Consider the following 22,690-nt stretch of genomic DNA (forward strand, 5'->3'; position numbering starts at 1 on the left):
TCCCAGGGTCTCCAGGATCACACCCTGAGCTGAAGGCTGACGCTCAACCAGTGAGCCATGCAGGCATCCGTCTCAGCATTTCTTATTTTTCCTTTTCTTTCTCCCTGAATATAAACTAAATAAAAAAGTAAATGCTAGTTACCATTATGTAAGACCCAATAAAAGAGAGACAGTGACAAACACAATGCTTGTCTGATAAATTCTTAGCGTCCTCAAGTGCTTCCTCTCTGTGTGGCACTATTGTTCATTAATCATTGCATCAACCCTTGAAGACAGGTACTGTTATTATCCTCAATCTAAAGATGAGAAAATAGAAGCTTGGCAAGTGACGTTTTTAGGAGATAGAGTTAATATGGCTTGCTGACGGTTTCGATGTGAACTCGGAGGGGGGAATCACTCAAAATGAGAGGCGACATTTGGTGTTAGGAAGCGACTGCACGGTTGTGGTGTTCACTGAGCGGTGATTAGAGGAGGAGAAAGAACAGGCTACGGGAGAGGGGAGGGAAGAAATGTTTTAGGTCATCTGAAGACTACATTAAGTTTTAAGTGCTTAGAAGGGGTGCCCAGCTGTCATTAGATGTTTCAGTCTGGGCTTCAGGAGTCTTTACTGGGCTTCCTGCACGTGGGAACCAGCAGCATACAGATGACACCCAAATCAGTGGGAATGGTGACATCACCCAAGACACCTGTGAATATCACCAAAGGGCATAGGGCAGAACAGTATGAATCATGAAGATTTCAAAGGAAAATGAGGAGCTGCCATAGAAGCGGGAGGTGAACAGGAATGCGCGCCGGCCAGAGACGAAGAAGAGAAGGTCCCATGAAGTGGATGTTTGCGTCCCCTCCCCCCAACTTAGTCGGGGGAGTCCTGCTGCTCAATGTGAGCGTATGTGGAGGTGGTGCCTTTCCGAGGTAAGTAGGCCAGGAGGGTGGAGCCCTCCGGAGTGACACTGCTGCCCCGCCGAGAGCTGTGCAAGAGCTGAGGTCTCTCCATCCCGGGGAGATGCGGCCAGAAGGTAGCAGCCTGCAAGGGGGCCGGCGGGTTCCCGCTAGAACTCAGGCTCGCCGGCATTCCTGTCCGAAGCTTCCCAGCCTCCAGAACGGTGAGGAACTCATTTGTGTGGCTTAAGCCATCCAGTTTGTCGTATTTTGTTCCACACTAAGAGGATTTAAAGAGGGCGGAAATAATCATGTGAAATCTTGCAGGTTTGAAGGACGGTCATTGTCGAGAAGTGTCAGTGTTTTAGCAAGAGGATCGAGAATTCTGACTGGAAAGGAGAGGTGAGCAAAAGTCCACAGGTTCCGTCTGTGTGGTGACAGGTTCGAAGGCACGAAATGGAGCAAGGTGACTCCGGAATGCAGTGGGCGAGAGCAAGTCCGCCAACCTTTCAAAGCTAGTCGTCAGGAGCAAGTTAGCAGGGACCATTGGAGGAGTCACGGGATAGAAGGATTCAGCGGTGCAGCGAGGCTCGGGGTGATGCGCGGGGGAGCTCAGATCCGAGGAGCGGAGGCAGCGCAGAGGCGGAGGAGACGTTATTTCTATTATTGGCAACGAATGAATGGGAGGAAGGGTTGTCGGGGTCTTCAGGCGGTCAGGGAATTCCGTAGAGAAAGCAGAAGGTTCCTGGGACACCAGCTCTATTTTGTGAAATAACAGAAGACGTTACCTGCCGAGACCCAGCACCGAGGCAGCGGGGCAGGCTTCGCTCTTCATCTGTCCCCCCGAGTCGGTGCCGGTGCACTCTTCGCGGCCCTGCATCCTTCCCTTGGCAGCAGCAACCTCGCTTGACGTCGTTTAGCACGAGTTATTGACTCTGCGGAGGACCGGGCGCTACGCCAGTTGGAACTACCACTCCCAGAATGCAGTGCGGGCACTGGGAAGTGCCGGGGCTGGGAAAGCAGCAGGCCCCGCCCCACGGCCCACTCCTATTGGAGTAGCGCTCACATTCCCAGGAGGCCGCGCGCGGGCGGGGCGCTTTACGCGGAAGCCGGTGGCGTCCGGTCCCAGCCTCCTCTGGGAGCGGGCAGTCGGCGGTCCGGCTCCGACTCGCGCCCCTCTGCTCTGAGCCCACGCGCTCTCAGGGGCCGCCGGCCAGGTAAACGGAACGGGGCGCGCTGGGCAGAAGGCGGGGAGACGACGCGGAGGGGGGCGGAGGTGTGGACGAGCCGGGGCGGGGTGGAGCGAGGAGGCACTGCAAGGGTGACTTGGGCTTCTCTGGTGTCGACGGTTCGAATTGTCGGGCAGGTTCAGTTTTGATGAACTGCGTTTCCTGCCGCTGAAAAGGCCTCCAATGAAAGAGTGTCAGAATGCGTCACTTAAGTTCTTGTCACGGGTGGGGGAACGTTAACTTTCCCTCAGTTCGCGTTCTCCAACACCTTTCCTCAGCCTTTGAATCCTGAGATTCAATCTTGTGATCTGAGTCTTCTAAAAACTCGTCTCTACGCCCTTGTTTTGATGACGTCACTCCGCTTCCCTACTTCGGAGCTCCTTCGTGGGTTTGTACTCCTCCGCGTGCCCTTCTCACCGCCCATTGTTTCATTCCTCTTCTTCCTCACTTCGCATAGGGACTCCGTATCTCTACCCAGACCTATTTCCGCAGCATCAGATCTGTATGATGCGGTTAAAATTGGCCAGCATTTAACAAGCTCTGACCATGTACTAGACTCTTTGATGAATTTTTTACGTCTCCCTCCCATAACCCCCACAGATGACCAGTTGTCAGGTCCTTTTCTGTTTTATTCATTGCGCCCAACTACCTGTACCTCCATTGTCCCACCCTTGATCCCTTTAAATAGCTGTGACTGAGAGCAGACTCACTCATATGTTTAATAGATATTTATTCAAAGGTTAATGTGTGCCAGACACTCTTCTGAGTTCAAGGGATACAGCTAGAAAGAAGATCTAGGAGATCATTACTCTGAGTAGCTTACGTGTTTGCGTATGTGTGGGCAAACAAGAAATAATCCAGATGATGGGATGTGGTGGTGCTTAATGCAAAGTAGAACAGGTGGTTGACTTGACATAGGGGTAGGCTCCTATCCTGAGAAAGTCCGAGCGCTTGGGTTGGGTCTCAGAACATGACCCTAAAAGAATATTTGTGACACCACCAAGAATACAAGTCTTTAACCAGACTTCAGACTTTTCATACACATTTCTTTTCATCTGCCATATTGATATTTTTTTCTTCATTCTTCTATCTTCAAGGTTATTACATCAGAATTGGTGGTTTATTTGTCGTTGGTTTATTTCCTCCTAAGACCCAGACAGAAGAGTTGGGGATTATATTAGATGAAAGCAGCTCAACTGCTTTATTTTACTTAAGGAGATAGTTTAGTAATGAAAAGATCCTTCTTACCAGGTCCTACAGAATGTGAAGTTATCTGTTATTTAAACCAGAACATGCTCATGATTCATTCATTTATTTAACAAATATTTGAGGGAAAATTGTATGCCAGGCACTGTGCTGGGTTCTGGAAAGATAGGATAAAATAGACTTTGACCTCTCTTCCAGAGACATGATTCTAACGGTATGCTGAGGAAATTCCTAGTACATAGCCTGACACCTGCATTTTTTCTTCACCCATGGTGAGATAACCACACATGTTTAAAAAATCTGAATAATATTGTACAGTTTTAGATTATTCACTGCTTACACTTTATTGCATTTATTTCTGTCTGTCTTTCCCATTGTACTATGGCTCTTGAGTATGGAGGTCCTTTCTTACTGGCCTTCATATCTCCACTGTCTACCACATTGGCTGTCATATTGTAAACCCTCAAAACATATGTGTTGAACTGAAATAGAAAAATAATTTGATCCAATCCATTAATTATTTCATTTACACAAGGCCTTCTTTATATAAGGTCATTCACCTTTATAGAAGGTGACCTTCTCATTCACCGAATGTGGGGCTTTCCATCTCATCAGGCTACTTTGCCTTCCCTACTTGGTTGTCACTTCTGTGCCTTCTCTTGTTCCATAGCTCTCCCATAAAATGTGTTCCCATCTCTTTCCTGAGCTTTCCTATTTAATTTAATGGGCCAACTTAACAGTATATAAGACTGTAAACAATCTAATTTCCATGTGTATTTCCTATGAAACATTCTGCTAATGAGCTGTTGCAAGCATTAACATAATACATCCCTTTGCAATAATATAAATAATGATACGGAATGCATTCATTTGAATTTTGCATTCACTATTATACCATGTGCTATGTGAGAACTCCATTTTTCCACCTTTTTTTTGTTTGAACAGTTGCACAATCTGTGTTCATACAGCACATTATAGTATCATTTGGTTTCCACTTGGTACAGTCAGAACTTCAAGTATTATTTTTTCCTTAGCCTGAGATAATTGTTACTTTCTCACTATGTCATTTTCAGAATATCAAGTCTTCATTCTTCAAATAAAAGGCTTTTATTATGCAGATATCTTTCGATTGTAAATTGTTATGGCGAAAGATAAATTTTGTATTTTTGACTGATTAAAAAAACACAACAGGAATACAAGAGTGCTTGAGTCATGATTGTCAGGCACTGCCATTTTATTTATTTATTCATGAGAAACACAGAGAGGAGAGAGAGAGAGAGGCAGAGACACGGACAGAGGGAGAAGCAGGCTTCATGCAGGGAGCCTGACGTGAGACTCAATCGTGAGACTCAATCCCGGGTCTTCAGGATCACGCCCTGGGCTGAAGGCGACCCTAAACCTCTGAGCCACCCAGGCTTCCCAGCACTGTCATCTTAGAGAATTTCTTGGCTCTTAGGTCTTCATGATGCAAATTGCAGCATGGGATTGTGTGCTATCACTCATTTATAAGATACATGTGTAGATCCAGCATATTTACATACATTTTTTAATGTTATTAAAATAAAAATACAGAATTAAAAAAAAAAAGCGTCCTCAACACAGAGACTCGAATGTGAGAAAAACTGACTTGGCCTTTTTCTTTACTCAGTTCCCTAAAACCATCTCACCGTCTACTTAAAGATGCCTCCACTGAGGAGTAGTGTTTGCATCGTTGCTGTGCTATTTTATTTGCAGTTTGTTTTTTTATTTTTTTTATTATGATGTATTTTTTTTCTAGCGAGGGACATGGGGATTGGGGAGGAATTTTTTTAAAGATTTTTTAAATTTATTTGAGACAGAGAGAATGTAGTGGGGGTGGGGTGAGGAAAGGCAGAGGGAGAGTTTTAAACAGACTCTGCACTGAGCTTAGAACCCGACACGGGGCTCGATCTCAAGACCGGAGTCGAAACCGAGTTGGACACTTAAGCAACTGTGCCACAGGTGCTCTGAGCAATTTGTTTTTTGATTTTAATACAGACAATCCATTACTTACAAATGGGCATATTTCAAACATTCCTTTTTAAGATTTTTTGAGGGACACCTGGGTGGCTCAGTGGTTGAGCATCTCCCTTCAGTTCAGGGTGTGATCCCTGGGTCCGGGGATCGAGTCCCACATTGTCTCCGTCTGCCTATGTCTCTGCCTCTCTCTTTGTGTCTCATAAATAAATAATATAGGAAAAAAAGATATTTTTGTAAGTTGATGCCTTTTTCTTTATAATAATGCTATTCAGGCATTTCAGTTATTATGCCAGTTAGTAACATCTTAACCTTTCATGGACTTAAAGACCTTCACCACAATTTAATAATTTCTCTGTAAAAAAAATACATCTAGAATTCTCAGTTGGATTCCCCTGTAGCATATCTTTTTTTCCTTTGGAATCCCAGCAACGGGAATAAAAATGTCCTTTTCTTGGAATCTTCTAGGCAAGATTCTAACTCAAACTCTTGGAGGTTGCCCTTCGACCCATCTCTTTAAGGACAGGCCTTTAATGAGAATAATGAAAGAGATGGGATAAAGGTTTTGGAGAGAAGAGGGAGTCAAGTTGGCATGTTGTGAATATATAGAGAGGGAAGAGTAAGAATGCTTTGGGAGGAACAATGAATTTGTAAGATGTTTTATGCCCTCAAAAAAGATATTTTGAATCTTGACCACTGCTACTTGTGAATGTGACTTTATCTGGAAATAAGGGTCTTTGCAGGTGTAATTAAGATGGAAGTTAAAATGAGTCTACTCATAGTGGAGTAGGTGACCTAATAAGAGAAAAGACCTAGAGCCTGCAATGTGAAGACATGGACACACATGAAGAATGCCATATGACATATGCCATATGGCACAATTTGAAGTGATGGCAGCTGAAAGTCAAGGAATGCTAGGGATTTCCAGCAGACTACCAGAAGCTAGGAAGAGATAAGAAAGGATTGTCCCCTACAGACTTCCGAGGGAGCCTGGCCCTGGCAACACCTTGATTTCAGGCTTTTAGCCTCCAGAAGTAGGAGACAATAAATTTCTCTTGTTCTAAGCCTTTGTGGTTTTTGGTACTGTGTCAAGGCAACTACCGGAAACTCATACAGGATTCTTAGCAGGAAGGAAGTAGAACTGGGATAACGGCTCTGGGACCAAGTAAGGAACGAATAAGAGAACAGGGAGGAACAGTGTTGAGACAGGGTTTCCCTTTATATTTCATTATTGGTTTTTTATTTCCTTCTGTTTTCTCTCTGGCTTATCTTTTCCATTCTTTTTTCTTGAATATTATATTTATACGGCACTTTATGACTTGTTAGACATTCACAAAGTACTAGTAATTAGCAGTGCTGGGTTTTCTGTACTTTTTTAAATTATATTTTTTTAAAATTTTATTTATTCATGAGAGACAGAGAGAGAGAGAGAGAGAGAGAGAGAGAGAGAGAGAGAGAGAGAGAGGCAAAGACACAGGCAGAGGGAGAAGCAGGCGAAGCAGGCTCCATGCAAGGAGCCAAACGCAGGGCTCCATCCTCGGTCTCCAGGATCAGGCCCTGGGCCGAAGGCGGTGCTAAACCACTGAGCCACCCGGGCTCCCGTGTTTTCTGAGTGTGTGTGTGTGTGTGTGTGTGTGTATATATTTTAAGTTGGAGTTCAATTTGCCAACATATAGCATAACACCCAGTGCTCATCCCATCAAGTGCCCCCCTCAGTGCCTGTCACCCAGTCACCCCCACCCCCTGCCCACCTCCCCTTCCACCACCCCTAGTTCGTTTCCCAGAGTTAGGAGTCTTTATGTTCTGTCTCCCTTTCTGATATTTCCTTTTTTTAGAAGCCTGCTTCTCCCTCTGCCTGTGTCTCTGCCTCTCTCTCTCTCTCTCTCTCTCTCTCTCTCTCTCTGTCTATCATGAATAAATAAATAAATAAATAAATAAATAAATAAATAAATATTTAAAGAAAAGAGAATTACAATGAGGGCAGATGACATTTGGTGATAGGTGATGTTTTTCACAGTCTAGAAGAGAGTAAGAAATTCCTATTATCAATATCTGAGAAGAAAGTAAACTATGTACCTGATATTTAACAGAGATTTTTTAATTGGGGACTGATTTTATTGAACAAAACACTACTTCCCTGTAACTTATATCCATTGTTCCTAATTATATTCTTTTTTATTTTATTTTATTTTATTTTATTTTTCCTAATTATATTTCTAATAATGCACTCCCTGTTCTCGGTGACTGTACTTCATGTAAACTTGAAGGCTGCTGTCACCTTCCCTCCACGTCTTCTATTTTTAATGTTAAATATTTCTAGTTTTTCTAGCCATTCTTCAAGGGATAGAATGTCCAGGTCTCTTACCCATAATGTCACCCTTCCATCCAGTCTTGAAATACTATACCTGGAGTTGAACTCCGTATTCCACATGTGTTCTAACCAGCACAGAGTATAATGGTAATAGTACTTAAAAAGATCAAGACACCCTGTTTCTTAATGTAATTTAAGATTATGTAAGCATTTTAAGCAATTAACTGATGTCAGTTCTTAATGAGCGTATGGTCCACTAAGACACTAGATTTTTATTTTTTTTCTATTGTTGCCAACTTCAGTTTTCTTCTTGAAGCTACTAAGGGACTAAAGCTGCTACTTTTTCATCTGTCTCAGGGACAATATGATTTCTCATCTCTGTTCTCTTTGTGTTATTGTTTCACTTTGCTGCATATCTTTGACTAGCCAGTGACTCCCTTCTTTTTTTTTTAAAGATTTTATTTATTCATGAGAGACCAGAGAGAGAGAGAGAGAGAGAGTCAGAGGCAGAGTCACAGGCAGAGAGAGAAGCAGGCTCCATGCAGGGAGCCTGACGTGGGACTCAATCCTGGGTCTCCGGGATCACACCCTGGGCTGAAGGTAGGCACTAAACTGCTGAGCCACCCAGGCTGCCCTGGATTATGATTTTAAGAAATGGCACAGTACTTGGAGTGTGTTATAGGGTCAATTGAGGCTTTTAGGATCAAGGGATATAATGAATGAGAAAGTGATTTGGAAAATTGTAACTTGCTGCATACGTATAAAGAGAAATCCAGAAAGATGACACAACCTGGGGAACACCCTCATTTAGAGAATGAAGAAGAGACCCTGAGAGTTGTTCAGCTCAAGAGATAGATGAACGCTTCTTCTCCATGTGCTGTCTTTCAGTGCTGGGATTCCAAGAAGGAATCTGGATTCCCTGACTTGAAGCACTTTATGGTCTTGCTGTGTTTCATAAAATATGGTTGTGTGAATCACCTGCATCTAGATAGGCTTACCTTAAATATGTATTCCAGAGTCTTACTTCAAAATTACTGAGTCGGAATTTTAGGTGATAGTACCAAGAATTTGAATTTTTAACAGTGACTATTGCTCTTCCACCCAAGATAACTTGTTGACCTACAGTTTAAGAACCACTGGTCTAGGGCAGCCTCGTAGCTCAGTGGTTTACCACCACCTTCAGCCCAGGGCCTGATCCTGGAGACCCAGGATGAAGTCCCACATCGGGCTCCCTGCATGGAGCCTACTTCTCTCTCTGCCTGTGTCTCTGCCTCTCTCTCTCTCTCTCTCTCTCTGTCTGTCTCTCTCTCTCTGGGTCTCTCATGAATAAATAAATTAAAAAAGAAGAACCACTTGTCTATTGGATGAAACTGAACATGTTAACAAATAACATTAAGCTGAAGATTTAGTAGAAGAATAGGAAGGTACTTGGTCATCTCTTTGTATAAATTTATTCTCTAGATAAAAGAAATAGGACTGTTTTGTAGAGAAATAGTACAATTCATTAACGTGAGAAAAATAGACTTAACTCATGCTGTATTGTTTTAGAAATATTATGTTTACAAAGAATCTTACCATAATTTAGAGAACCATTCCTCTTGTGGAAGGTTTGGGTTCTTTTCAGTTTGTTTCTATTATGGATAATGCCTTGATGGTAGAGGCAGTATCTTCTATAGGGATAAGATTGTGGGTATAGAACCATACTGACTCAGTTTGAATCTCAACTCTTATCCCTTACTAGCTTTTTAATTTTGGGTAATCTAGGTCATCTTTATTGCAGTTTGCTCGTTTTAGTATAAGTATCATAATAATGTATAATTTAATTGATGTAAGTATTGAGTGGGTTAATATAAAGTGCTTAAAATGGTGCCTGGCACACAGTAAGCACTTAATAAATATGGGCTATTAATATTGTTAATATATATCTTTCTGAATCTAGAGTCAAACTTTTGTTGAACTGTTTCCTTAAGATAAATTTTCAGAGTGGGATTACTGCATATGTAGAATTAAGAAACAAAACAAAGAAAAAGAGACAAACAAAAAACAGACTCTTAAATACAGAGAACTACCTGGTAATTGCCAGAGGGAAGGTTGGAGGAATGGGTGAAATAGATGAAGGGTATTAAGATACACTTATGGTGATGAGCATGAGCACTGAGTAATGCATAGAATTGTTGGAAATTTATATTGTACACCTGAAACTAATATAACTCTGTATGTTAATTATGCTTTAGTAAAAAAAGGATGAACCATCTCTTTATGCCCCTTTACTATTTATGGTAATTAATTGCTTTTCAGATGGTGATATCTGATCATGCTGTATAATTTATAAATGCAAAATGTATATTATCAATGTGTGTTATATATATATATATTGTATGCACACATATGCACATATTTGGTGTGTCTGTATATATGTATGCTTATCGACATGGTTTAGGGTTGTAAGCTTGTATGAGACTGTGACCTTTTTGTTAAGCCTGTTACTGTCTTACATTAATGTTATAGCACCTTGGTCAATATTGTCTCTTAAGTACACAAACAAATGGAAAGATCTTCTGTGTTCATAGATTAGAAGAATCAGTATTTTTGAAATGTTCATTTCAATTTTTCAGATTTACTGCATTCCCTATCAAAATACTAATAGCATTTTTCACAGAACTAGAGCAAATAATCCTAAAATTTATATGGAACCACAAAAGACTCAGAATAGCCAAAGCAGTCCTGAGAAATAAGAACACAGCTGGAGAGATCACAATCCCAGATTTCAAGATACATTACAAAGTTATAGTGATCAAAACAACATGGTCCTGGCACAAAAACAGACACATAGATCAATGGAACATATTAGCCCAGAAATAAACCCACAATTATATGATCCACTACTAGTCAACAAATGAGGCAAGAATATACAACAGGGAATAATAGATGATAGTCTCTTCAACAAATGATGGTGGGAAAACTAGACCACCATCTTACACTATACACAAACTCAAAATGGATTAAATATCTAAATGTGAAATGTGAAACCATAAAACTCCTAGAAGAAAAGTAGGGAGTAATTTCCTTGACATCAGCCTTAGCAACATTTTTCTAGGTATGTCTCCTGAGGCAAGGGAAACAAGCAAAAATAAACTATTGGTACTACATCAAAAATAAAGACTTTTGCACAGTGGAGGAAAACCACCAACAAAGCTATAAGGCAACTTACTGAATGGGAAAAGATATTTACAAACAGTATGTTCATAAGTGGTTAGTATCTAAAATATATAAAGAACTTAACAGCAAAATCCCCTAGATAAAAATCCAATTGAAAAGTGGGCACAGGACCCAAGTAGACATTTTTCCAAAAATGACGTACCGATGACCAACAAACACATGAAAAAAGAGGCTCAACATCACTAACCATCAGGAAAATGCAAATCAAAACCACAATGAGGAATCTCACACTTGCCAGAATGGCTAGTATCAAGAAGACAAATAAGTATTGGTGAGGGTGTGGAAAAAAAGAGATCCTTGTGCGCTGGTGATGGGAATGTAAATTGGTGTAACGACTGTGGAAAACAGTATGGAGCTTCCTCAAAAAATTAAAGGTATAAATGCCATATGACTCAGTCATTCCACCTGAGTATTTACCCAAAGAATTCAAAAACACTAATTTGAAAGGATATGTGTACCCCTCTGTTTATTGCAGCATTATTTACAATAACTAAGATAGGCAACCCAAGTGTCCATTGATAGATGAATGGTTAAAGATGTGTGTATATCCATACATACACAGATATATGTGTATATATACACACACAACGGAATGTTATTACTCAGCCATGAAAAAGAATGAGTTCTTGCTATTTCCAACATGGATGGACTTAGAAGGTGTTATTCTAAGTGAAATAAGAGACAAATACCGTATGATTTTGCTTATCTGCGGAATCTAAAAAATGCATTAAAAAAAACGAAAAGCAGAATCAGACCTATAAATATAGAGAACAAACTGATGGTTGACAGGGAAGGGGGATAGGCAAAAAGGAGTGAAGGGGAGTGGGAGGTACAGGCTTCCATTATGGAGTGAGCAAGTCATAGGAACGAAAGGTACATCACAGGGAACATAGTCAATGAGTTGTAATGGTTTTGCATGGTGACAGATGGGAGCTACACCTGTGGTAAGCATAGCATAAGTTGTAGACTTGTCAAATCACAGTGTTGTACACCTGAAACTAAGGTAACATTATGTGTCAAATAGAGATCAATTAAAAAATGAATATTGAAAAAACTTTTCAGGTAGATGTTGTAAATGATAGTTTTCTTTTAAAAGATCATGTAAAAATATTCTAAGTTTTGTGTGTCTTTTTTTCCTTTTGATAGATTGAAGCCATGGCCATTCTTTTTGCAGTTGTTGCCAGGGGAACGACTATCCTTGCCAAACATGCTTGGTGTGGAGGAAACTTCCTGGAGGTGACAGAGCAGATTCTGGCTAAGATACCTTCTGAAAATAACAAACTCACGTACTCACATGGCAAGTGAGTTCTGCTCTGCATGGGTAGAGGGTGAAAGAAATGAATTTGATTATAATAAGAATAATAGAAAACTAGAAAACAAGGTTCTTGGTAGATAAATAAACTGACAGGACAGTAACCTTTAGCGGCTTAGAAAATGGTTTGGTTCTATTCATTATGAATTCAAATTATTTTATCATCGAAGTGATATATTTTAAAGAAAGACATGGTAATGTTACTTGTAAAATATGACTTTGCTATAGAGTTCTAGGGTATTTGCTACATGATACAGATTGAGAGGCATGATTATCCTTTGTTCATTCTTTTAGTAAATATTTCCTGAGCATTTGACTATTGCCAGGCACTGTGCTTAGTGCTGGGGATACAACAAGAAATTACACAGTATTTGCCCTCAGAGAGGTTACAGTTTAATGGAGGAGACAGTCAAATCCATAGATAATTGTAGTAGATAGTGGAAGGTAGTGGATAGGAGGATGGCAACGTAGAGAAGTATGGAGTGATGAAATCATAGCATATGTTTAGGAAACTACAGGTGGTATTCCGTGACTGGTACCCAGCATGGTGAAAATAAAGCTAGAGCGATAGGTAGAAGCGAAGTCCTGTAGGGCCTCGTAGTCCATGTGAATAGGTTGACTCTACCCTGTGGGTAGTGGGAAGGCACTGAAGACTTTCAGCTGGGGTGTGACGCGGTCAGGTTTGCTCTAGAAAGATCACTCTGCTGGCTGGTTGGAGAATGGATTAGGGAGGGCATAGATGGGAAATCTTAGTAAATCAGATAAAAAGTGCCTCAGCCTTCTTCATCAATACTTAAAAAAACTTTTGTTATTTAACCCATCCTAATTTCCTTAGTTCTTATCTCAGAAGGAGGTTCTTATTACTTTCCAAAGCTAGGTCCTTGTATAATTTAGGATCTAGTCTAGTCTAAGCTACTGTAAGAGAGATACTCAAAGTACAGTGTTACTTAAATGAGATAGCCCAGAGATGAGTACTTCCAGGCTGGTGGGGTGGCTCTGTCATTTTCAGATAGTGTCCTCAGCTCTGGCCAAGGCGGCTCCTTTTAGTTCTTAACTCTCATGTGCTTGCCTAGTACTTTTATTTTTTTTATTTTTTATTTTTTTAATAATTTATTTTTTATTGGTGTTCAATTTGCCAACATACAGAATAACACCCAGTGCTCATCCCATCAAGTGCCCCCGTCAGTGCTTGTCACTCATTCACCCCCACCCCCCGCCCTCCTCCCCTTCCACCACCCCTAGTTCGTTTCCCAGAGTTAGGAGTCTTCATGTTCTGTCTCCCTTTCTGATATTTCCTACCCATTTCTTCTCCCTTCCCCTTTATTCCCTTTCACTATTATTTATATTCCCCAAATGAATGAGACCATATAATGTTTGTCCTTCTCCGATTGACTTACTTCGCTCAGCATAATACCCTCCAGTTCCATCTACATCGAAGCAAATGGTGGGTATTTGTCGTTTCTAATGGCTGAGGAATATTCCATTGTATACATAAACCACATCTTCTTCATCCATTCATCTTTCGATGGACACCGAGGCTCCTTCCACAGTTTTTGCCTAGTACTTTTAAAGGCAAAGCCCAGAAGTAGGCTGACATTATATTGTTGAAAAGTTTTGGCTTACATTTTATTTTTCCCCACATAGTTATGTAGCTTACATGCTGGAAGGGAGGCTAGAATTTGTCATTTATAGCTGTGCAGCTGTACGTTCAGTTAAAATTCTATTACTCTGGAAGAAGTTACAGGATATTAGGAGACAAGTTACAATCTTCTGTTCTACTCTTCTGGGCCACTCACGTATCTGGGTGTACTCCTCTCTGGGTGTACATATCCTCTCTGCTGGAGATGGCTGCAAAGACTCATCTGATCAACTGTCCAGCTCAGAGAGTGGGGGTGACTCGCCTCTTCTCCATCAGGCCCAGGGGTGGCTCCTGTGACCTACTGACCGTAAAGTAGAAGCAAAGTCCTATGTTCTTCCTGCGCCCCCCCTCCCCGCCCAACCCAAAAGAGCGTGGTAGAAGAACATCAGCAACATGGAAGTTACAAATTCACATCTCAAAAAGGGAAGAATGAGAAACAGAAGTCACTGCTTCCTAGCAGTGTTCCAGTAACTACTTCATAGCAATTTCAAGAGCTCCCTGTTCTCATCCTGCAGTGGTCAGTGGTTCTGCTTTATTGGAGGAATTCCCTTATCTCTTATCCCTGATTCTTGGATTTGTTCTCCGGGAGGCTCTTCCTTGTCCATTATCATCTGGCCACAGCCAAAGTGGGTGTGAGAAAGTATCATCTTTGGGGACTGGACAGGTTTTGTAGTCTGCTGCCTGTTGGTAGAGTTTAGAGGTCCAGACATTGTCTGAGGGGTGGAATGATCCCAGCTTTTTTTGTGAGTGTGGCTTTATAGTGTTTAAAAAAACTTACCAAAAAAAAAAAAATACTAGGCTTATGGTCCCTGTATTCCAGGTCAGTTTCCAGGAAGATGCCCAGGGAAAGCACATTCAGTCCTTTTAGAGGCAAGACTGGAATTGGGGACATACCCTCCACTCACATTTTATTAGGCAGAAATTAGTTACGTAGCCATATCTAGCTACAAGGGATGTCAGAATATGTAATCCTGTCAAAATGTGGTTATGGTAAAGAAGGCAACATGATCCCTCTGCTGTGCCTCTCCACCTGCATACTGATCCCGTCCTGCCCGAAGTCCTCTTGAGCGAGGCTCCATCACCCAGTTTTTTCTCTTAGCCTTCTGCCTTGGTATCTTTCCTATAATCATATTCCATCATCTTGATTAAAAATATCTCTTACTATTGTACACTGAAAGAAAAAAGTCCATTTTACTGTAAGACGGCCAATTACCACCCGAAATCGAATCTGCCTTCTGGTATTTCACCAGCCATTGAGTTGGTCAAGCCTAACACTTAAGGATAATGTTTGACTTCCTCACCGAATCCTAGCCATTCTCCTACAAGAGATTTACAGTGCCTTCCCTTTCCTCTAATCCCACTTGTCAGTGTTTAGTTTAGGGCTTTATCATTTTTTCATTTTTAATAGCCTCCTTCCAACTGGTTTTTCAGCTTCTAGTTGCACCCTCCTTAAATCTGTATTTCACATTCATGTGACTACACTTTCTTGCTTTAAAAAAATCCACTGTTTTTAGAGTAAAGCCCAAACTTAACCTTCATAATTTTGTCCCTTCCTGACCTTTCTACCCTTATCTCTGTAGGAGTCCTTGCCATTCCTTGACCTGGCTGTGTCATTTCAAGCTTTGTTGTATCTTTTTTTCATGCTTTTGGACTGTCTGTCCCCTCCCAGCCCCCTGGTAAATTTTTGTTCATTTTACAGGTCCCAGATGAGGTACTCTCTTCACTATTATTTAATCCTTCTAAAAGGGCAGTTTTGATCACATCCCCTTTCCTTCAGGTATTCTGTGCACTTTAAGTTTCTTAACATGATTTGGAAGACTTCAGTGTAAGCCCCTACTTCTTTTTCTGGCCTCATATCTCACTGCTTTGGGCTTCAGTTTTGTTCCCCAGCCTTGCTTAGCTATTTGCATTTCAATACTGGGTTCTTTCTTCCTGTTCTTTGCAGTAGCTAGTACCTTTTCCTGGAATATGTTAATCTTACTTTGAAAAAAAAAATGACTTTGCTTTTCTGATCCTAGATATTTCCTTTTCTAGAAACCCTGAATTCCAAGACCAGACCAGGTGCCCCCTTATGGCTTGTCTCCATAGCATCCTTTGTTTTTTCATTTTGTAGTAACACACTGGATTATAATTGCAATCTTTACTTTTTGCCTCTGTCCCCTGACTGTAGGCTCCTTGGTGGCAGGGACCATACCTTGCAACTTTTGTGGTCTTGGCATCAAGTTACTCTCTAGTATGACTTCCATTTTGGATGCTGTGTTTAAGTGCTCTATGGTCTGTCCAATTGCATGTGTCTAGTAGACAGTAGTATATGTCGGCCTGGAGCTCAGGAAGTAAGTCAGATCTGGATTTGGGAATCATCAGCATAATTGTGGTAGCTGAAAACAACAATAAAACAGGACAGTGGATGCCACCATCCAGGGAGCGTGTGTGAGAAGAACGGAGAGCTGAGGATGCCAGAGGATACCAATAGGGTGAGAAAGAGACTACCACATTAACCCGGCAAGTCTGGTGTTGGGAAATGTAGTGGAGAGAAAACGCTTTCCAGAAGAAGGAAGTGGTCAACAGAATCATGTTTCAGAGAGGGCCACTCTCTGGTACGGCGATGTGGAAGTCATTGGTGGGATTGATGTGAACGGTTTTACAGTAGTGGAGGAAGACCTTTTGCCTGAATTCCCATACCTCCTTGTAATTCATATCAAGCCTTTATGTGAACATTAAAAGTATAATTCAGCAGGTACTCCTATCTATGCACTTGCCCAAGGTGGAAATCTGGGAGGCAAAATTGAGTTATCCCTCTGCTTTATTTCCAGTAGCCAGTTATCAGGTTCTGTTAAATTTCTTTTGCCTTTTCTTTTTCATTGCCCATAGCACTTGAATTTATTTCCCTCTTCATTTGCTTACCTGCTCTACTGCAGTTGTCTCCTGTCTGGTCCTCATTTCAGTCAATTTTCCATGCTCTAGCCAAAACATCCTTTTTCAAGATGAATCTTATCACACTCTCTTCAGGCTAAAACCCTTTGATGCTTGTTCATTATTCTTAGGATAGTGCTTAATGAGGTTTTGACATCTTATATAACCTAACCTGCTATTTGCTTGCTTTTCCAGCCTCATTTGTGCAGGCAATTTGTTTTTTCCTTCTATTTCACACTCTAGTCATGTGAACTCATTTGACTTTACTAAACCCATTATGTGCTTTTTGTAATTTCCAGGCCTTTTTGCTTGTTGGTTTTTCACTCTGGAACGCTCTGTGTCTGCTCTTTACCTTGCCATCTTGTTCTTCAGGCCTTGACTCAGACATCACTTGCTCCAGGATGTCTTTCCCATTACCCTCTCTGCTAAACTCTGTTAGGTGTCTCCTTTATGTTTCCAGAGCACCGTGTGCTGCCTTTTACTCCTCATCCTGTTTTACCCTGCTGCTCTAGAATTCCCTGCCCTGTGATCTTTGTTAAGGCAGGGCCTGATGGTTTTGCTTATTTGTATCCTCAGCACCTAGCCCAGTAACTGGCTCAAAGTAGATGCCAAACAAATGTTAATGTTGGGTATTTGGTGGAAAACGTGATTGCTTTGAGATCTGAAAACAAGGCAAGGAAGACCTATAGCCCATTGGAGGTTAATCTTAATTACGTGTCCCTCCTAAAATGTCATCTCTTGTTCAGGCCCTAAGATTCCAATTACACTTTTGCAGCTAACCACTTTAATGAGTAATGTGCATACCATTGTGCTACATAGTTAGGGTAGAGACTTTCTTTTAATGTCTTAATTTATTCTTACCAGTTGGACTTGAGGGTAACAAGTGTATAGGGGAGGGGCAGAGGGAGAAATATAGTATCTGTAAATGAAACGGTCACATTGGCAGTATTAAGTTTGCTTATACATAGAAGATGGAAGTGAAAGAGATATTGCTCATAACCACAGTAAGTTTTATATCTTTTATCCTACAGTTATTTGTTTCATTACATCTGCCAAGACAGGATTGTATATCTTTGTATCACTGATGATGTAAGTAACTTGAAGACATGTTGCTATTTAACTGTGTGTACTGTTAATAGAGTCAGTTCTTAATTATACTATATCTTTGGTAGATAAAGGTGATGTGATTATAACTGTCCATAGCTGGAAATGTTTTTGATACTTTGCGTTTATCATATGGAGCAGCAAATGACAAGACTTGATTTCTGGGTATATGGAAATCAGCTCATTTTGGTAGAGTTTTAGCTTAACTAACCTCTTGCAACTTTTACATTTATCCTATTGTGTAGTAAGAACTGGTCTTCATAATCATGACCCTTTGATATCAAATCCTCTAAAATCTATTTATCTGAAATATTAAAATAAATAGGTTATTTTATTCAATCAGTAGTGAATTTTTTAATGTATACAGACCATTGGAAAACAAAATCATAACACATTATGGTCAGCTTTGTCAACTTGTAGTTTACATTGGTTGTTTTTTGAGTATTTTGTAGGTTCTAGACCAAAATGCTCAGTAACTTAACACCATCAAGGTCATTTCTCTCCTCTGCTATCCTTAGTGTCAGCTTCTTCCTAGATACATTACCCTATGGTTGCATGGAGCCACATGCTTATTTATCTGTGTCCAGAGAAGAGGACTATGTCTTTTCAAATCTCTTACTTTAAGAATGAGGGAAGTTCTCAGAAGCACACCCTCCTCTCTCCTCTTTCAAAGTGAACTTCTTTTCATGTCTTATTGGCTAGGACTGGGTTATATACTTATTTTGAAATCTGTCAGTGACAAGAGGCATGGAATTGGTATGATTGCCATAGGTCAGGGTTTCTAACCTTTATTGTGTCACAGACCCCTTTTACACCCATGGGCCCCTCCCAGGATGTTTTAAAATGTATGAAATACATGATTATAAACAAAATCAATTATATTGAAATACAGTATTCTGAGTAGTTTAAAATTGATGTAGTAATACATATGCCTTTTTATGAATTCATTAAGTAACAAGATCTAGTCATATGTCAATAATGATTTAATGATATTTTGATCTATCTATAACTGATGGTATGTGAAAAAAAAAGATTTCTATTGGTGACAGTGTCATGGGTACTGTTTGGTACTATTCTGGTTTGTTACCTACACTCAGATTTGAAATTTAAGACTTAATGTGATTTATTTTCTATCCAAGTGCATGAACCCCTTGAATTTGGATCACTGAGCCCAGTGTAAGAACCCTTAGTTTAGACTAATCATCTTGGCTGAAATGGAGATGAGTGTCAACCATTGTGATCATCCCTGGTTTTTATTCCCTGGTTTCACAGTATTTTCTATGATCAATTTAAAATGATCTTTATTCTCTGGTTTCATAGTATTTTCTAAAATTATTTTAAATATCCAGCTATATCTGAAATGACTGATGTGAAAAGGCTTGAAATAGATGAGAAATATCACTAATTTGAGTTAATCAGAGTTGAGTTTTCTATTTATTGAGTTATAATTGTGTGTGAATACACACATACTTTCTGACTGGCTGGGATCAGATAAGAGTACATCATTTGATCTTTTCAAGTATGCCATCACAATTGAAAGAAACTCAACTCAAAGTTTATATCAGTAGTGTTATCTTTGTGTGTGAAAGACTGTATTATTATTATTATGGATTTATTAAGCCTCTTCTTGTGCTGGGCCTTCTAATAGATCCTGTGAAAGATACGGAGGAAATGAAACCCAATTCTTGCTCTGAGGAAACTAACCTAGATACTGTTATCTTTAGTTAGCAGTAGTCAAATATATTTGGATTGGACTCTTGGTTCTTTCTTTTAGTACTTGTTTGGCCTTTGCCAAGTTACCTTTTAAGAGCCTTTGTTTCCTAATTGTGAAATTAGGTCAGTGTTAGTTCCCTCTCTTGGAATCATCGCTCAGTAAATGTTATCTGTTCTTATGGTTGTTGTTAATCATCCATATCATCTTTGTTTACTTTCTGATGTGAACTCTGTGTTGGTCTCTTTTCAGGATTTTGAACGTTCCCGAGCATTTAATTTTCTGAATGAGATTAAGAAGAGGTTCCAGACTACATATGGTTCAAGAGCACAGACAGCACTCCCATATGCCATGAACAGCGAGTTCTCAAGTGTCTTGGCTGCACAGTTGGTAAGATCTTTTTCAGGATGTAGTATTTTGATTCATATCTTCTTTATTACCTTGAAGTACTTTGAATATAGGGGACCCTATATTTTTCTGATTGTGCTATTAATGTCAACATAATAAAACTTCCCAGGTAGAAAAATTTTAAATACTCAGTGATACTATTATAGGTTCAAAGTATCTAGGAATGGGGAAGGATGTTAAAGATCATGTACTTGAGGGGTGCCTGGGTGGCTCAGTGAGTTAAGCATCTGCCTTCAGCTCAGGTCATGATCTCAGGGTCCTGGGATCACGCCCCATGTCGGACTTCCTGCTGAGCAGGGAGCCTGCTTCTCCCTCTCCCTCTGCCTGCCACTCTGTCTGCTTGTGCTCTCTCTGTGTCAAATGAAAAAATAAAAATCTTAAAAAGAAGGAAATTAATTCATCAGGAAACAAAAGATTGAAAACTTGAGCTACCTGTCTAATGCATGAATCCACTCAATATGCCAAATGACCTCTTACCTTGTACATTAAACTTCTACCCTCCTATGTGGCAATGTAATTTTTTGTGTGTGTGTGAGAGAGAGTGCATGTGTGCACAGGCAGGGGCAGTGGCAGGGAGGAGTAGGGGTAGGGCACAGAGAGAGTCTCAAGCAGGCTCCACACTGTAGGGAGCCCAATGTGGGCCTATCTTATGACCCTGAGATCATGACCTGAGCCTGAAGTCAAGAGTCCAGTGCTTAATGACTGAGCCACCCAGGCTTCCCAAGGCAACTGTAATTTTTGAACAGCTTAATGCAGTCATTTGAGTCTGTTCATCTGTATGAATACCTAATGGTCAGCTCAGTGAACCTTTGTGTAAGTATACAGTTGTGAAATACTGCCCTTTTCAAAATAGATCTCCGTGACCCTAAAAGTTCCTAATGTTCCTTTGCCGTCAGTCCCCTCCCCAGAACTCTGCCCCAGCAACCTCTGCTCTATTCTCTGTCACTATGAAGTAGTTTTGTCTTTTCTAGAATTTCCTATAAATGGAATTATATATTACATACTTTTCTTGTGTCCTGCATGTTCAATGTAAGTGTCTTGGTACTCATTCAGGTTGCATAAATCAGTAGTTCTCTTCTTTTTTGCTGAATAGTGTATGCATACACCACAATTTGTAATAAATCATCAAAGTTTTTTCCAAAGTGGTTGTACCATTTACATTCCCGCCAGCAGTTCTTCTGTTTCTAAATTCTTGCCAACGCTTGTTATGGTCTTTTTAATTTTAGTCATCCTAGTGGGTGTGTAGTGATATCTCATTGTGGTATTAATTTGCATTTCCCTGATGACTAATGATGTTGAGACCTTTAAAAATGCTTCCCTTTTAGCCATGAAACTATTTGAGTGCAAAGACATATGTTCTATGATTGTGTTGTGAATGAGGAAAAAAAAGAATTCTTGTAATTGAATCCGTTTCTTTTTACTTCTCCTTTAAGTATTCTTTTTAGCATTTTTTTTGAGTGTTATACTTTTATTTTTTTTGAGTGTTATACTTTTAAATATGTATTCTTCTGGGGGTGAAGTTCTTTTAAATGGTTATAAATCTTGGTCAGTTGCTTTGTTTTATACTTTGCACTAGAAAACATTCATATATGTGAAACTATAAAAACATCAGCAACCAAAAATCTACCAATGTATAGTCAAAGGTAAATAGGGTAAGCTGGCAGCAGTACTTTCAACTTAGCCAGTTTGTCCAGAGCAACATGTCTGTGACCCTCTGAACAAATGTGTGCCCGGATTGTCATCTATAACATAACAGCTGTGAGATAATAATAAGATGGAGATGGAAATGGTAATAAGAGCATCTCAATTACGGAGTTTTTGGGTAGATTAAACAATGTTCTCTCTTTGAAGCATTTAGCACAGTGAAGTGACTGGAATATTGTATATTAAAGGACTTGTGGATAGCTATGGATAATAATTTAAAAATATATACTATTATCAATGTCTTACATTTCTAGATCCTATAAGAAGCCAGTGAAAATAGGATGCATACTCTGATCCCAATAGATAGAAGAGTAGATGCTCAGAGGGTGGGCCAGCCCCTCCTCATCATACCCAAGCAGTGGGGAACAATTTAGAGTACTTTTCCCTGTCCTATTCTCCCTGCCCCAATTATGGTCTTCTTTTTTTCCCTTCTTGTCTGAGCACAGATGATATGAGCCCATAGTTCTGCCCCAAGAGTCTCAGATATATATATGGATGGATGGATAGATAAAACAGGTCGATTATAATACATTTACCTTTATTTCATTTTAAAAAATGATATTTTGTACTATAAGACTTACATAGTAACATTTTTTAATGCTGCCTGATAACAATTTTTAATGAAATTGCATGTATCTTTTGTATCCTTACAGGCATAATTTAATAGCATTCCTCAATGTCATTCCTTTTCATTTAACTATTGTAAATAATGTCTGAGTAAGTTAAATCTTCTTTTCTTTTAGAAGCATCACTCTGAGAATAAGGGCATAGACAAAGTGGTGGAGACTCAAGCCCAAGTGGATGAACTGAAAGGAATCATGGTCAGAAACATAGGTATGTTTCATGTTATAGTCTGCATGCATATGGGCAAAAATGATAATAGATTACTTGATTGGGGTCCAATTATTCTTGAAAGGCTGAAATAGTACTTCCTTATTCTTAGTTTTGGAAACTAGTTATTAACTGAAATATGAAATTACCTATGATCCCGTCTCCAGTATGAATTGTGTTTTCTTAGTACTTATGACTCTTCTCCATTCTAATTTGTTCGTTGGCTTAG

The 22,690-nt window shown here is 40.0% G+C and overlaps 1 protein-coding gene across 2 annotated transcripts in view; it reads left to right on the top strand.

The window, feature by feature from the left end:
- The first annotated feature begins 1,971 nt into the window (after positions 1–1,971).
- VAMP7 (vesicle associated membrane protein 7) overlaps positions 1,972–22,690 on the top strand; it is a 65,390-nt gene continuing 44,671 nt past the window's right edge. The window contains exons 1-6 of one of the 2 annotated variants that reach the window (XM_055338427.1): positions 1,987–2,096; positions 2,387–2,496; positions 11,986–12,140; positions 17,735–17,792; positions 19,771–19,908; positions 22,374–22,464. In XM_055338427.1, coding sequence (XP_055194402.1) covers positions 11,995–12,140; positions 17,735–17,792; positions 19,771–19,908; positions 22,374–22,464 — 433 coding nt within the window. In that variant the 5' untranslated portion in view covers positions 1,987–2,096; positions 2,387–2,496; positions 11,986–11,994. Of the gene's footprint in view, positions 2,097–2,386; positions 2,497–11,985; positions 12,141–17,734; positions 17,793–19,770; positions 19,909–22,373; positions 22,465–22,690 lie in introns of both variants that reach the window. The other variant, XM_055338428.1, reaches the window with a different exon arrangement.

Source organism: Nyctereutes procyonoides, unplaced genomic scaffold (assembly GCF_905146905.1).
Source record: "Nyctereutes procyonoides isolate TBG_1078 unplaced genomic scaffold, NYPRO_anot_genome, whole genome shotgun sequence".
NCBI classification, from domain to species: Eukaryota; Metazoa; Chordata; class Mammalia; order Carnivora; family Canidae; genus Nyctereutes; species Nyctereutes procyonoides.